A 16498-nucleotide genomic window follows, 5' to 3' on the forward strand; every position below is an offset into this window, starting at 1 on the left:
CAGAACTGCTCAAAGAGAATCTCCATCCTTCAGATAACCTCCTTTCTACTTAAGGCTTTCCATCTTTATCATGTTTTGTCAGTTCATTAGTCCCATTAGATGCCTGTCATATGCCGGCCCCAGGCTAATATAGGAAACAAGGGAAGAAGATGAGCTGTGTGCCCTGGAAGGCAGGATGGTTCAATAGAGACAGCATGGGCTCCCATCCCAAGCTGGCACTTACTGGCCATGTAATCTTAAGCAAGTCAGTTACCCACTGTAAGACTCAGGCACCTTCTTTAATCGCAGGATCAGATAATTCATATATGTCAAGTGCCTGATGCATAGTGGGCTGTTCAAGAAATGTGAGCTTTTTTAAACTCCACTATTTAAGAGTTTTGCAAGACATGAAGAGCTAAGCTTTCTGTGTGCTCACTGACCCTGTACAGCTTTCAGAGCACCTGTGATACTTAAAGGCCCTTATTTGTGTGTTTACTTGTTCCATTTTTCTACCTCCCCCCACCCCCCGCCTCCGCCCCACCCAGTTTAGACTGGGAGCTCCTTGTGGGCATGTCTGATTAACCTCTGTAACTTCAGTGCTCAGCACAGAGCCTGGCTTGGAGAAAAGGCTGCTTAAGTTGTTACTGAAATGAACCTGTCTAGGGGTCCAGGTATTGTGGTTGGCTTTAGACAGTCTATTCTTTACTGAAAATATCTCATAAGGTTCTGGTGCTTGGCAGTGATGGCACAAGTGCCAACTCTATTTGAGAAGTTTGAGCCATTTCTGTATTTCACTGCTATAGTGTAACAAGCTTCTTGGCAACCAGCCAGCTGCCCTGCTGCCCCTACGGCAGCCTAGAGTCCTGCTGTAGTGCCAGTAGGTGGCACCCATGGCCCTTTCCCACACTTCAGCTGCTTAGACAAGCCTTGTCAACTAATTCACTAAGGCAGCTGCTGACTGGGACATAGTATATAGCCTTGGGAAGAGGTACCCAGATGAGGGTACCCTAAGCCACCCCTTCCCTTTTCTGGCATTGTATTATTGGCTTTCTTTTTTATTGAGTCCCAGCTATGGCACACACTCCTAGGGAAAGTGGAGATATTTCCCAGGAGGACCCCAGGAGATCATTAGGGAAATTGGCTCTGGCCATCCTTTCTGGCACAGCTCACGCCTCTGCCTCCAGGAAATTATTCCTGTGGCTCTGTTGCTCTGACCTGCACTCATATGGTACTTACCTCCAATGTCCTTGCTTGTAGTTTAGCTATTTGCCAGATGTGTAGCTGTCCTGTTAACACGTTGACATTAAGGACACTGCAGAATTCATCAAAGTGTCCCCAGTATCCTGCTCAGAGTCCTGGAATAACCAGTCTCATGAAAAGTTTATGGAATGAATTAATGAATAATAATGGGAAGCAGTTCCCCCCCTCCCAAAAAAAAACCTGTTATTCTAATTGAAGGACATTCTACAAACAAATTAGTCTTACTCTGCGAAAATGTCAGTGTCATGAAAATCAAAGAAGGGCTGAGGAACTATTTTAAATGAAAGTTAACTGAAGACACTTTGTAATCCTTGATTCTGGTAATGATCCTGGCTTACATCTGGATCACAGGGTGTGTTCATGTATATATGTGAATATGTGTGTGCTGTAAAGGATATTATTGGGATAATTGAGGAAATTTGAATATAGGCTGTATATTAGATAAAAATATTTTATCAGTGTTTAATGGTCTGAATTTGATCATTATTGGTTAGTGGTTATGTGAGAGAATGTCCTTGTACTAGGAAATAGGTGCAGAATGATTTGGGAGAAAAGGGGCATAATGTCTGAAATGAACTCTCCCATGGTCCAGGAAAAATAGAGAGAAAAGAAGTGGTAAAGCATATGAGCTGAAATGTGACGATAATTTGAGTGAAAGATGTATCTGAGGTTTTTTTGTGCTATTTTTGTGACCGCTCTGTAAGTTTGAAATCATTTCAAGATATGGTTTTAAAAATAATAATCTATACACTTTAATGTATGCCGAGTTCCTGCTAGAAACTGTTAGAGAGATGAGAGGAAAGAATGGTTACCCCAATATTGGACTGTATTCTGTTTAATTCAGTAAGTATTCATTGAGGTTCTGATACAGTTCCTTTGCTCTGTGCCTTCAACAAATAGAACAATTCTAATAATGACAACCAACATTTGGAAAGTGTAAGTGCTTTCATATACATTATCTCCTTTGGTCATCTCAGCACCCTTGTTAGGTAGATTTGGCAGGCTGATAAGATGACTGAGGTTCAGAGAGGTTAACATGACCTGCCTACAGTAACACAGCCTGAAAGAGACAGATGCAGGCTCACATCTAGATCAGTCTTTTCCAAGGCTGATGGTTTTTGAATTTCCTCCATATCTGTATGTACAAAAGGGAGGATTGGACTGATTGATCGATCTCTGCAGATTGCTCTTCATGCCTGGAAATTATAAAACTTTGCATGATAGATAATAACTAGTTATGAGGCATGCAGGCATATTACACAGTGTGCCTGCATTTTGTAGGTGCTGCATAATTCCAGACTTTTCTCTCTCATTACCCACTCACTTCCCTTTCCAGTAGCCTGGGCATGGCAGTGCTGGGAAGTGCCGGCTAACTGGGAGTTAGAGCATCTGGAGAGCTTCCTAGAGGAAGGATCTTGAGCTGGGCCTTGAAAGAAAGTGCTTAATTCAAGTAGTAAGTGTAAAAGATGCCAGAGAGCCCTTGTGTCTGTGAAGCACCTGGCTGAAGTCTCCTGGCTGGGGTCTGAGGCAGACTTTTCCTCCCTATGCGCCCCTCCCAGCCCAGGCTGACAGAGTAGATAAGGCACAGATGGAGGCTGTGTGTGGATTCTAGCCCCAGGCGCCTTGCCTCTGCTCTGACAGCAGGGCCTGGTGCTGTTATTACTGTAAACAGGACCTTCTGCGAGGCTCCAGCCTGGGCCCTGTTGCCCAGATAGCGATCATGATTGAGTCTGCATGGCTCACTGCTTCCAGGCCTCTGGTGCAGGTGGGACGGGGCTCCCTCAGCTGCAGCTGAGGGCCAGTTCATGCAAAGGATCCGGAAATCAGTTGGAACAATGCACGATTGAAGTTCAGTGGCCGCTTTGTATTGATTGGTCATAAAGAAGGAGGAAGAAAAATCAAGTGGTACCTCCCTCCCCTGAGTAGGCAAGCTGTTTAACCAGAATAACTCAAAACTGCCCTATATCCCTGTGTGGGACTCTCTCCCTCCTTCCTACAAACAGCAGGCCTAAGAAGCTATCTCTTCTTTGGAAGTCTTGCTAGAAATCCACTTCTCAATTTTGATGGTATACATGTTTAGAATGTAAGATTTTAGAACTGGCAGGCACTTGAGAAATCATTTAATTCGGTTCTCTTATTTTACTGCAAAGAAAAGTGAGGTTCAGAGAAACAGTTATCCAGGATCACACTAGTTACTGAGAGAGCTGCAACTGGAATCCATGGCCTTACTTTAGTCAGACATACAGGTATACAACAGGTAACTTCTAACACAAGGCAGATGTATTGGAGATTTGTGTAGGGAAGTGCTGCAGACATTCACTGGTTCAGCCCCTGGGCCCTCCAATGTGCTGGCCTCTGTGCCATTACTAGGAATGAAGAGACAAGGTATGTCCTCATTTCCAGAGGACCACGCTGACTACTGAGGAAGTGAGACATGGAAACTATGATAACTGTTGATACAGGTTAGCACAGGGTGCTGTGGCAGCATCAAATCCATCTAAGGGAAGGCTTCTTGGAGGAAGAAAGGATGTTTTATTTTTCCCTAAGAAAGTTTTTTTTTTTTTTTTTAAAGAGTAATAGTATGGTCATTGTTACACAAAACAAAACTTTGAACAATACATAAGTGTTCACAGCAGGAAGTAGAAGTATGACTCCCTCATCCCCCTCCCCCATCAGTTAATCACTGTTGCCTGTTTGGTCCATAGCCTTCAGAACTCTCTGGAATACTGGAGACATCGGAGCAGTTCTTTTTTTCCCCCTCGATCTGTTACTCTCCTGAGAAAATCTTCAGCTCTTGTGATGCTAAGGAACCCTCATTCTACTACTGCCCTTGCTTGAGGATTTGAGACCATTCATTTATCAATGCACAGAAAATTCTGAGGACTTACATTCCAAGTTCTATGTATACCTTTTAGCTCTCATCCTAGTATAGTCTGTTACACCCTTAAAATGGGATGGACACTAATTGGAAATTGATAATGACAATAGCATAGGCTTTTTCTCTGTACATTGCTTTATTGCATTCAAGTATTTTTACATGTTTTGTCTCATTGTCTCTTCATGGCACCCCTGTGTGACATGTGGAGTAGGGCTGGCAGAGTCCTGTACATTTCTTAACAGACATGGAAACAGGCTCAGAGAGCAGAAGCTGTCACTTAGATGAGGGCACTAAGTGACAGTCAGAAAAGCTAAGTCACTCACTCATCCACAGCTTCCCACCCAGTACGTGCCAGAGCCTACATTTGAACTGAGGTCTTCTGCTTATTTTCCTGTCCCACTCTATTTCCTGCAAGTTGTGCAAGAGCTGGGATTCAGCTCTGGATTGCTAGTGTGGTCTGCTCTCTATCTACTACCCTGGGTCATCCCCAATTAATGTCACCCACCACTGCCCTGCCAAGATCTTGACCTAGTTCATTAGGGAAGGGCCTTCCACAAGTCTAGAGTGAGCCCAGAAAGGCCTGCGGTGCCCACCCCCACTCCCAGCCTCTGGACACAGGCTGCTCTGCCCTGAGTGGCAACCTGCATTAAGCATTCCACTCATCATCTCAGGGATGATGGAATCCTAACCTTTTCAGAGACACCGTGCTCTGTCACAGGCATTGCTCTTTTTAAAAGAGATTAATTCACTTGCCGCATTTTGTTCGTTGGTGAAAATCACAGGGGAGAGCAAGGGTGGCTTTCTCAGGCCTCAGAGGCCCTTTCAGCCACTCTCAGCAAGCAATCACCCGCAGAGCTGGCCCAGGACTTTGAAATGACTGCCCACTGGGCATTCACTTGCAAAGCAACAAAATGAAATGGAGGAGACCTGGGTTTGTGAAATCCCAACTTTTGAGGCTGATGTGCACACAAAGGGGAAGGGGGGAGGGACCCACCTGGGGAGGGACCCACCCAGCTCTGAAAGAGGAAAAGTTGTTTGTGGTTTGCCTAACTTGTGGTGGTATTTATGTTTGTTTTGGTCCTTTCTTAATGTACCAGGTGCCACCACTTCTTATGGAGTTACAACACGTCTCTTTCTTTTAATTTTTACATAATAGGGATTAATATTCCCCATTTCACAGAATCTGAACTCCAGCCTTGGATCCAGGGTCATTGCTCTTTCCATTACACCTCAGCACCCAAGAGGCTGCAAAAAATGATGCTTAGTCAGGAAGCTGGGCAGTTAAAAGCTGGAGTCTCACTGAACACTAAGATTTGCCTCCTACGAATGATCCCTCAGATTTGTAGAGCCCTTTCCTGGCCTGTGAAGAGACTGAAGCTAAGAGAAATGATATGATTCCCTAGGGTGTTAGAGTAGGAGATAGCAGAACTAGAACTAGAATCCTGATCTCCCGACTCTGCCTGTTAATGAAAAGGATTAGCAAATTTGAAGAAGCCCTCTCTCTCAGCAGTATTTCCTCTTAAAAGAAAATCCTGCAATGTACAGAAAAAAAAAAAATCCAAAATGCTAACACGCAGATAACAAGTAGTTCAAAATTGTTGGTAACAGAGACATGCAAATTAAAACAATGCGAGATCCCTTTACACCTTTTGGATTTGCAGTGATTAGGAAACTGGCTACAGGTGTTGGCTGGGAGAGTGGTACACAGGTACACCAGTCCTGCTGGTGGGAGGGTAGATGGAGCAGCTATCCTGGAAAGGACCCTGGCACTATTAGTCAAATCGAGTAGCATAAACCCCATAACCCAGGCATTCCACTCCAAGTACATGCCCCAGGGAAATACTCAGGTCCAAAGAGCACATGTAAGAGGATGTTCTTTGAGCTTTGCTTTTGGTGGCAGGGAGATGGAAGCTTCCTGAGTGGGTATCCCTGGGAGAGTGGAGAGGGAAAATCTGGAATCTGGTAGATGTGCTCCAGAGAATTATGTAGCAATTTTAAAAATGGAACTAATGTATACTTAGCAGTATGAGCATATCTTAAAACACAACTATTTGTGAAAACACACACACAGATGTATAGAACCCTACCCTACTTTTCTTAGGTCCTAGAAAGCAAGAACCTCTTTCTTGTCTCCTTGTCAGTAGTCAGCATGTGGCTGGGCACAGTGAGTATGTGCACATGTTTGTTGAATAAATGAACAAAAGAGTTCCTGGAGCTAGCCTGGCTGAATTTCTCCAGGTCATCCTGTGTGACCCTATCTTAAGAATCCTTGGGTATTGGCCAACCTGCCACTTACCAGCTTGAGACCAGAACACTTTGTTCCATCAAAGGGATAGAAGTAGGGTAAGGTGGCAGGCAGAAACCAACTATATTCAACACCTGCTATATGCCAGGCATTGGGCTGGTATCCCTGCAAACTGGAGATTATCATTCCTATTTGACAGATGAGAAAAGTGAGATTCAGAGAACTGATTTGCTTAGAGTTATCCAGCTGGACCAGAATTTAAATTCAGGCCTAACTTACTCCAAGCCCCTTCATTCATCCTTTTCTTTTTGTTATCCTACACTCAGCCCTCAAGGGGTAGGAGGAGGAGGAGGCATCTCAATATTCTTCCTTTAGCCCTATCTCCAGAGCAGAACAGCTCCCAGAATTCCTTGTGTCCAGGCAGGGGAACATGGGTCATTGAGCCACCGAAGTCATGAAAGATTCTGGCTATGCTGTTTCTCCTAGCCATGCCTGCTTTCTCATTTCCCTGCCCTAACTCATCTCCCTTGGTCTTTATTACAGCAGTCTCCAAATTGAGACTTGTCCCCATTGTCTACGCTCTCCCCTTTTAAATTCAGCTTACTTAAGCCATTAGGTTAATTTTATAATTTCTTTTGCCCCAAAACCTTCAATGACAACCCCACTGCCTATGGCGAGAATCTAAGGAATGGCAAATGGGATTCCTCTCTGTTGCCAGCTTAATTTGATTGATGATGGCTGATTGGAACCAGTGTTGAGGAGGATTCTGATACTCTTTCAAAGGCTCCACAGGAAACTGCTGCTTGGAAAGATTTCGTCATTTCTGACAGAGATGCAAGTGCGTAGAACAGTAGCATGCATGCCAGGCATTTGTCAACTCTTTCGATTGGGTTTTTAATCTAGGGTCCACTATTGATTTCGCCAGTACCTGTAAAACCCTTGGACATTGTAAGTAAAAAAAATTGGGGCAGGTGGATGGATATGTGCTCCTGTGCACATTTTTGGAGAATCATCAACTTTGATCATTAAGAAGTGCATGGCTCAAAAAAGGTTATGGCCACTCCTAGCTTGGCCCTCGAGAGCCTGTTGTAGGTCCTGCATACCTTGGCAGCTCTCTGTTTCTCTGCTGTGAACTGTCACCCAGATGGATCTACTTGAAGGTCTCTGAATATACCTTCCCATTATTCCCTGCTTCTGAATAAGTATCTAGTTCCTTTTGTCCTAACCGCCATGCATTTCCTCCCTTATCTCTCAACTGTTCCTGTTCTTCAAGGCACAGTTCCAGTCTTTCCCATGATAAACCTCTTCAGTTTGCTTCAGCTGGTCCTGACATTCCAGTCTTCTGGACTAAAGACCAGAGACGTAACCCCTTCCAATCAGAATCATGGTTTAGATCAGAACTCTAGTCTCTTACCCTGTGCTCTCCACAGCACCACTTGACCTGTTAAATTAGGGAAGGTTTGTAAATTGGAAAGATGGTTTTGTTCAAAAAGAGATTTTTGTCTCACAGAAAATTCATCCCCAGGTTTGTTAGCCTCTTTAACATTCTCAGCCATAGAAAATTGTTCCTGCGTAAAAGGAGCTTAACAGTGTATGCGATAAGAGGCCCAGGACTTTTACCAGAAGAAATTCTCTAAACTAGAGGCAAGAGATGAGGGTTTCCCAGCCTCCTCTCTTGATACTCTTACATTTTATGCCTCAGTTATGCCAAACCCCTTTCCGGGCCTCACGTCCCCACACCACCTTCTCCTCTGGGTGAGAGGATTTACCTCAGCCTGTAACACTCCTTCTCCCTCACCACCTTCTGTCTAACTCTATCACAACCTCCTCAAGAGAGGCCCCTAGGCCACTAAGACTGGGTTAGGTTTCTGGTTGTACACTTGTAACCTGTGGTCCCTATTCATAGCACACATCTGACATATAGGTATGTCCTTGCTGGTCTGTCACCCCCCTCAGGCTCATTCTCCCAAGCCTTAGTCACTCACTCACTTCAACAGAACAGAAGTTTTATTTGGCTTGTTCCAAAGGAGGATTTACTATGATTGTAGACAAGAATGGTGCTAGGACTCAACCCCAGGCCTCTGAAGTCTCCACCAGTCCCCTTTCATCTAGAATCCACTAAACAGTAGATAGCTCCCCAGGTCCCCCAAACACTCTCCCCACCATTCCTCATAAGCAGATCCTGTCTTGTTGGTGAATCACTATTGACTTTTGGTCTCCCCTTTTCCTGACCTCCTGTAGCACCTCTGGTGGGAAACCTCACACTACAGGCTTTGGTTTCCTTCTGTCCTGAGTCCTCCACCACAACCAAATTGTATACTTCCCCAGGCAAGACCCCATGTCTTCTCCTCACCCCCATCCTAGAATCTAGCACAGGACCAAGCACATAGCATGTGGATTTGTTGATGTCAGGTTCATCTTTTGTCTTCCTTGTGACATGCAGCCAGATTCAGTCTAGAGGAAGGATGGTGAGGTGAGAAGGGTTCAGGCCAAAGAGCCATTATCGACCTGAGTTCCAGTCACTGTATTGCCCCTTTACTACCTTTGTGACCCTCGGTGAGTCATTTCACCTCACTGAACCTGTTACCTCATGCATGCAAAGAGGAGATTAGTATCAGCTCCTTAAGCTTATATGAAGAAGGAATGAGAGGATGTAAGTAACGTTCCAAGAGCAGTTCCTACTTGTAGTAGGTGCTCAGTAAGAGTTGATTCTATTTACTCCTCTTCTCTCTATCCACCCCCACATTGTAGGGCCCCCTGTTTGTGGGACCCAGAATTCAGGCTTTTAGTGGTATGCTCAAAACCCTGTTTGTTAATTTATCCAACAACTACTCAGCTCCTACTACATGCCAGGCACTGGCATATAGAGTCAAATAGGCTCATGTGGGCTCTCCTAGAAACCTAATTTAGCATTTCTGACACTCTTTCCATCTTTCCTTGGGTTTAAAGATTTTCAATTTCCAAACAGCCACCATACTGATAAACTTGAGGAGTGTGATCCTTGTGTAAACTGGGAACTATCTAGATAAGGTGCATCACTGGGCATTTGGTGCTAAGGACAGGGAAATTCTAAGGAAGGAGGAGACAGACATCTGTGGATTAGGTGAGTATAGGAAGCCTTCTCAGGGAGGGTCCTTAGGCCAGGATTGTATCTCATAGTATATATAAAAGTAGGATTAGAATAGGCAAAGAGGCAGGGAAAGAGCATTCTGGACTGTGGGAGTGGGAATGTCAGGATATTAATGTAGGGAAGGCACATTCTTTCCTCGTGAAACTGGAGTGATAACAGCATAGGGCAGACTCATTTAAGGGAAGAAGGGGAGGTAGGGGAAGCCTGGGGTTGGGGAGAGTGATCAGATGAGCTAGGATGGGTATTTAGTTCTCAAAGGCCTCTGTTTTTTGGTTTCATCTAGCCTCCGTGTTTGTTAACTGTCATTTATTTCATTCTTCTGTCCATGATGAGCCATATACTGAAAATATACCTTTGTCTCTTTCTAGGCTGTTATCAGAAGGTGCAAATGTTAATGCAAGGCACAAACTTGGCTGGACAGCACTCATGGTGGCCGCCATTAGCCGAAACGACAGGTGAGAGATCTCCTTCCCCACAAGGCTTCCTTAGCCAGATCTCTGCAGACCATATTCCTAAACCCTCTCCGGCCCTTGCCTGTCCCCCTGCTCTCTTCTTCAGAGGCAGGGAGATGGACTGGTCTACACCTGATGCAATGGAGGGTATAGGAGATGTAGAAAGGGAAGTTGTAGCTGTGGATCCTAGCTCCATCATTCAGTGGCTTTGTGACCTTAGGTGAGTCTTTTGCATTATTGAAGCAACAAAATGTTTGAAAGCCTGTTGTAAGTGTACATGTGCAAGTTAGCATCATGTTTTTGTTACTCACCATCTGTCTGTGTTGAGAAGTCTGCAGTCACTGTCCCCAGCAAGGTATCCTCTGGCCTTTTCCTCTGGAGATTCTGATGGAAATTAGGGGAGATGGGGGCATTCTTGCCCTCCCATTGGAAGCCTTGCAGTTTTTCTAATTGCTCCCCCAATTCCTTCAGCGTGTAGCTATTTTATAAAGATCAAAATAGTCCGCTTTGTATAATTATCGCTAATTCTCACAACCACCCCACAACATATTTTTATTTTTTTATTATTATTATTATTATTATTATTATTATTATTATTATTATTTTGCAGATGAGAAAACTGAAGCCCCAAAAGATAAAGTGATTTGTCTAAGATCACACAGACACATGGTCTGGCTGGCTGCCTGCCTGCAGAGTTTGTGTGTCTTACTATACTTCACTGCTGCCTCCCTCTGCCAGATTCCAGGCTAGTGTAAGATGCTATATTTTTATCCTACTCTCTAGCTGTGGGATAAATTGTGCAAAATAACTGATTAAATAAGAGCAAAAAGAAATATTTTCTAAGAAAACAGACTGGGCACTTAAGTAGATAGTTACAGGTACCAATTTAAATTTTTCCTTCAACCAGATCTTTAAGGCTTTAAATCTGCCAGTCCTGATCACCTTTAGAAGGGTTATAAATGTGGTGGAAACCAACAAAACAAAAGTTTTAAAATATAAGCGTGGCACTGCCTCAGACAGCCCTTGAGTCTTAGCTGTACTTAAGATAGGTCTCTCTTCTCTGCTTCTCTATCATGAACTTATTCTCAGCATTCCATTTCCTTATTTGCCTCTTTAGCTTCTATCACTTAGTATTTAAACGAAAAATAGATGTAAATCATCTTTGAGGTTTAGAGACCTGGGATCCAGTCCTGGTTCTGACCCTTAGTTGAATTTCAGAATTCCGTGGACACCCTGTCTATGTACCTGAAATCATGTCTACAAACATTTGGTAAATATTTACTCTGAACCAGGCTCTCTGCTAATCATTGGGGAATCAGAGACCTTGAGAGCTTACAGCCTGATGTGGAAAAGAGGGCAGGAAGAGAGACAGTGTAGCGTAATCAATGATGTCAGAGTAGTGCAGACAGGATGTTATTAAAGCAGAGGGTGTGAGAGGACTGAGTTTGGCTGCAGAGTAGATTTTCGCTATGGGCTTATGAGAATCAAATGAGATACTATATGTGCTATAGGTTACAAATGGTGAGTTGTTATTCTCTGCTGCCCACATTAGACCCCTCTACACACAAAGACACATGTTTATTCTACCACTGATACTCTACCCACCACCACTTCCACCCCACCCACCAGTCTTTCCCAGCTTGCAAGTGTCTCCATCTGTAAGAGACAGCTAGTGGTGGAGTAAATGAAGGGAGATGCCCTTATGTGTAGTATTTTCAGTGTTGAGACAGAATTGGAAGTAACACTATACTTAAGAGTACTGTCAATCAGTGAGCAGATAGGTAGTGGATGTGCTTTGGGGACATTTCTTTCTGAATCTAATGAGTTGTTGGTTTAACTGATTGTCTTTGTCCAGGGCCATTCGCAAATCAGTGATGCTCCTTAAGCAAAGTGAGTTTTAGCTTGTATTTATTTGCTTTGGTTCCTAGGATTAATTATTGGTGTTTTAAGCATCCATTTTGTGCCCTCCTCTTCCTTCCAGTACCTGGGGAGGACAGATTTTTAGTGAAAATAACATACTCCCAGGTTGGATTTATTTATTCATATCACAGATTTGGGGGGGGGGGGGAGCAACCTACTGTTTCCCAGGCGCTGTTCTTGACAACGATTTCTGCCCCCATAGAGTTTATTTCTATATGGATAGTGGTTCCTGAGTAGAGAGAGGCAGGGACAGACAATAAAAAAATGTAATACATAAGTAAACCACATAATATATTAGAAAGTAAAAAGTGCTGTGGAAAAAAGAAAAAGTAGAATCTGGTAAAAGGAAATCTCAAGAGTACATTGATCAGCGTGAGTGGGCCCCATTGGTAAGGTGCCATAGGAGTAGTCTTGAAGGATTATCACATCCATATGAGCACAGTCTGCCAGTAAGTTTCTCCCTGTTAGAAGGGTGCCGAGTCTCATCTAATCAATCACCAAAGCCTCTGGAATTGTATTGGCCGGGCCTGAAATGCTACCACCTTTGATTGGATTTGGATGAAGGGAAGGTAGAGGGGCAGCACCCCTTTCATCAGGTTTCCCTGCTGAAAGCAGAGAACCTTCACCTCCTTTAGTATGCTGGCAGCCTACAAGCTCAAGGGAGAGATCCTTAGAGTAGCCCAATCATTTTACCCTCAACTGACTTTAGTGAGCCCCTGCTTAATGTGTTTAGTCCTTAGGGATATAGAACACAGTAGTCTCTATTCTTAAGGAGAATAGCTTCTTGTGAACTTATATAATATATATATATATATATATATATATATATTATTTACTTAATTTTGAATAGTAAAGATAGTACTATTTTATTTAATTTTGAATAGAAAATACAGTGCTATAGAACAGAATTTTTAAAGTGTATATAAGAACTTAATTTATAATTTCCTCCTTTTTTTTATTTCCAAAACGAGTTTGAGGTAACATAAATTCAAATGCAGATATAAATGTACACAGGAGAGTTAAAACTGGATCAAGATCAGAAATCATATTGGTAAAAGGAAAGATAATTGTATCAGGATTGAACCAGAGATTTTCTTTTCCGAAAATAGGTTTATTATTTTTGTTAAAATAATATAGAGAAGAAAGTAGCAGTCAACTGAATTTCCTCTATTTAGAGATTGAACTTTGTGTGTGTACATATGTGTGTGTGTGATTTTACATAAATGGGACCATGTTGCATTCACTGTAAATCAGGTAATTAGTTGAATCAAGTATTAATTTTGATTGAAGTTTCCTGACGACCATGCCAAACAAGGGATACAGAGTTTTGGTTCTTCAGGAGCGAGGAACTTTATTTCGACATCTCTTTATATTATCATTTTCTGCATCCAGCAAACATTTTTTCAGACTATACTGTGTCAGGCGTTTATGTGCTATGCTATGGGGGGATTCAGATAATAAGTATCACAGTCTTTGCCTTAAGAAGCTTACTTGGACTGCTGACATCAAGGACTTAAGTAATGTGATGGCCATTGTGTTCAGTAGCCATTCTGCCAAAGATTTACCAACATTCTGTTAGGACAATCCTTTTGCCAGCCCTAGTAACAGCTTGGGTGTACTGTTGACTTGAGGACCAGTCACTGGGGGCTGGACCCCTCTCACAGTAAGTCCTCCAATAAGCCTCTTGCCACAGGCATGTTTTTAGCCTGAGTCTGGGTGCCTCATTCTGTGTTGCACTCTGACCCAGCCCAGCTAAAGGCTAAGCAACAGGGTCCCAGGATGATCACTCTGACTTAGCATAGCCTTCACCAGCTCGTGCAAATACACCCAGCCTTTAGCTAAATTCAATTAGTTTTTCTTTAAGAAGAGAAAGAAATCCAATTTTACCAAACATGGACAGACGGTGGAAGGCACTTTGATGTTACAACCTCTCAGTGATGCTTTACTTAGTCACAAGTTCATAAGCAAGAAGGCTTAATTACTTGAGAAAACACAGGATTAAAACTGGACACAATGGCTGAGTATCCGCTCTTGGGCTACTTGATTCGAACCCATGCACCCAGTTCGTGTGTGGTGCAAACTTTGATGTGTGCCATGACATGCTGAAAGTCATGACCCCCTCAGGGAAGCTCCTTCACATGGCATTTGCAGGATGTGTAGGCGGAGAGGCAGGGCCTGCCAGGCCTGTTTGCTCAACTTTGATGTCCAAGCAGCCACAGGCCCCACTGTTTGCTCTTTCACTGAGGGATGGTTTGGGAGCCTCCTACCTTTCCCAGTGGACAATGGCCAGCAATGGAGTGTGACGACTGTTGACCATTCCAGGAGCTTGGTGGACCATAACAGGGCTTTGGGAGATGCAGAACCTGGGAGGCCAAAAGATTTTGTAGGATAGACATTCCTCCAGATGTAGCTTTCCTTAAAGCCTACTGTGTTGGTTGGGTGCTTATAGTGGAGGTAAAAATAGTCTCATGAGTTTTAACAGGTACTAAGTACTGCTTGACCCTCTGTCCAAGGGCACTAAGGTATTTATCGATTGAAAGTTTAAGTCTTTCCTGTTTCCTTCATCAGTGTGTATGTGCAGGGGACAGTGGTTTGGAAGAAAAATGGTTTGATTTATATCCTTATACTTTCTAATTCCTCAGACAAGAAGCTGTCAAAATACATGCCTGCTTAAGAAATAGTATTCAGAAGATATAAAGAACTCTTATAAATCAATTAAAGAAAGACAATCCAATTTTTTTAAAATGAGTAAAAGATTTAATCAGACTCTTCATCAAAGAAAAGGTAGATAGGTAGCAGACAAGCACATAAAAAGATACTCACATTAGTCATTTAGGGAAATGCAAATTAAAATCATGATAACACTACACACCTACAGTAGCTAAAATTTAGAAAAACTGACGATACTAAGTGTTGACAGAGTTGCAAAACAGCTGTCATCATTGCTGATAGGAGTGTGTAACTGTATAGCCACTTTGGAAAACACTTTGGCAGTTTCTTATAAAGGTAAAGCATATTTACTATGCAGCCCAGTATTACCAACTCCTAGGTATGGGTCCATGAGAAATAAAAACACATCTGCAAAAAGACCTGTATGCAAATATGTATAGTAGCTTTTTTATTCATAATTGCCCCAAACTAGAAAGTACCCAAATGTCTGTCATCTGGTGAACAGACAAATTTGGTACATCCATGCAGTAGACTACTGGGCTTGCTAGTTGCTTTGAAAGCCCCTGCCTCAGAGAAGGTGAGACCGTAAGGCAGAGCTACAGCAGAACTGTTTGAAATTCCCCACAAGAGTCTCCCTCCCTCCTCCTGCGTTTTCTCCCCGAGTACATTTCATCAGCATCGGAAGGACTGCTTCCCGGCAATGCCTTCCCTGCTTGGCCAGGGTCCCTGAGGAGCTGAGCTAATGAGTAGATAACACGCATTTGCCAAGGCCTTCCTGGATGTGGTACCTGGGCTTTGTTAATTTTAAAATGCCGCCATCCTTGGCTGAAGACCATTTAATTCCCTCTTACAGCAGTCATTTATTTTTAACATTTGCTTATTTTCCCTCCACCTTACTAAGGGAGAGGGAGGGCATTAAACCCTATCTTTAAGAAACCAGCAGCCCAAGCCAGATTGCTGTCCTGCAGGAGGGGATTTAGAGGCCTTTCTTTGTGGGGCTGACAGTTCCACAGGTGTTCTTAGAGCAAAGAGCCAATGCTGTTCTTGCAACTGGACCAGGGACAACCTCCCTAGAAGACTCTCCTTCCTTGCTGGCTGACCAGAGCCAGAGTAGGTAGAGAAACCCTGTACCTGTGCTTCAATGCAGATCCTTAGGGTGCCTAACCACGTGGAAGTATCTCATGCTTTAGAGGCCTTCAGCCTCTTCCCAGGGTTCCCACCCTATTTGTGGCTTGGCTGCTTGCTGCTGGGTGGTGCTCACTTTTCAGCCTGAGGAGGCTGAGTTTTGTGCTATCTGATCTGAAGATAGTGATGATGGCTATGGTTGACTGGGTGCCATCTGCATGCCTGGCCTATGTTGAGTACTTCCCATGTTGGCTCTAATTCTCACTACAACCCTAAAAGGGAAGGATTATCATCCCAATTTTACAGATAGGGAAAATGAAGCTCAGAGATGCCCAAGGTTGTCTAGTAAGCAAAAGAGGGAGCCAGGATTTGAAGCTAGGTCTCTGAACTCCAAGCTCTGATTCTTTACACTGGACTGTACCGCCTGTAGAGGGAAGGGCCAGGGAGCAAGGCTATGGGATGGACCAACAGGTGCCGTGACCAGGAGTCAAGTCTGCTCAGTCAGGGTTTCTTAATGAACAACTGTGTACTGGATGATTATGAGAAATCTAAAAACAGACAGATCATTTGCCTGATCTCAGAAAGCTGACAGAAAAGGGATAAAATGAGTCTCACTTTAACTGAAGAAGGAGGCAGAATGGGTCAGTGCCCCAGAGAAGGCCACCTAGAATGCTGGGAGGAAATTGTGAAAGGAGGCCTTTTCACATGGGTGGGCCTTGAAAGATGAACAGGATTTTGATTCATAAAGATGGAGAATAGAAAGACAGCACTTGTGGAAGAAGAACCATTTGAGCATAACTTCACAAAAGTGAGAAGTAGGAATGTGCCAGAGCTAGTGG

General features: G+C 43.5%; 1 protein-coding gene across 4 annotated transcripts in view; it reads left to right on the top strand.

Moving 5' to 3' along the window:
• Window positions 1-16498, top strand: part of CLPB (caseinolytic mitochondrial matrix peptidase chaperone subunit B) — a 134407-nt gene that overhangs the window by 17202 nt on the left and 100707 nt on the right. For all 4 annotated transcript variants that reach the window (XM_036220365.1, XM_036220367.1, XM_036220366.1 and 1 more), the window contains exon 3: window positions 9861-9947. In XM_036220365.1, coding sequence (XP_036076258.1) covers window positions 9861-9947 — 87 coding nt within the window. The remainder of the gene's footprint in view (window positions 1-9860; window positions 9948-16498) is intronic.

Source organism: Rousettus aegyptiacus, unplaced genomic scaffold, assembly GCF_014176215.1.
Source record: "Rousettus aegyptiacus isolate mRouAeg1 unplaced genomic scaffold, mRouAeg1.p scaffold_m13_p_5, whole genome shotgun sequence".
NCBI classification, from domain to species: domain Eukaryota; kingdom Metazoa; phylum Chordata; class Mammalia; order Chiroptera; family Pteropodidae; genus Rousettus; species Rousettus aegyptiacus.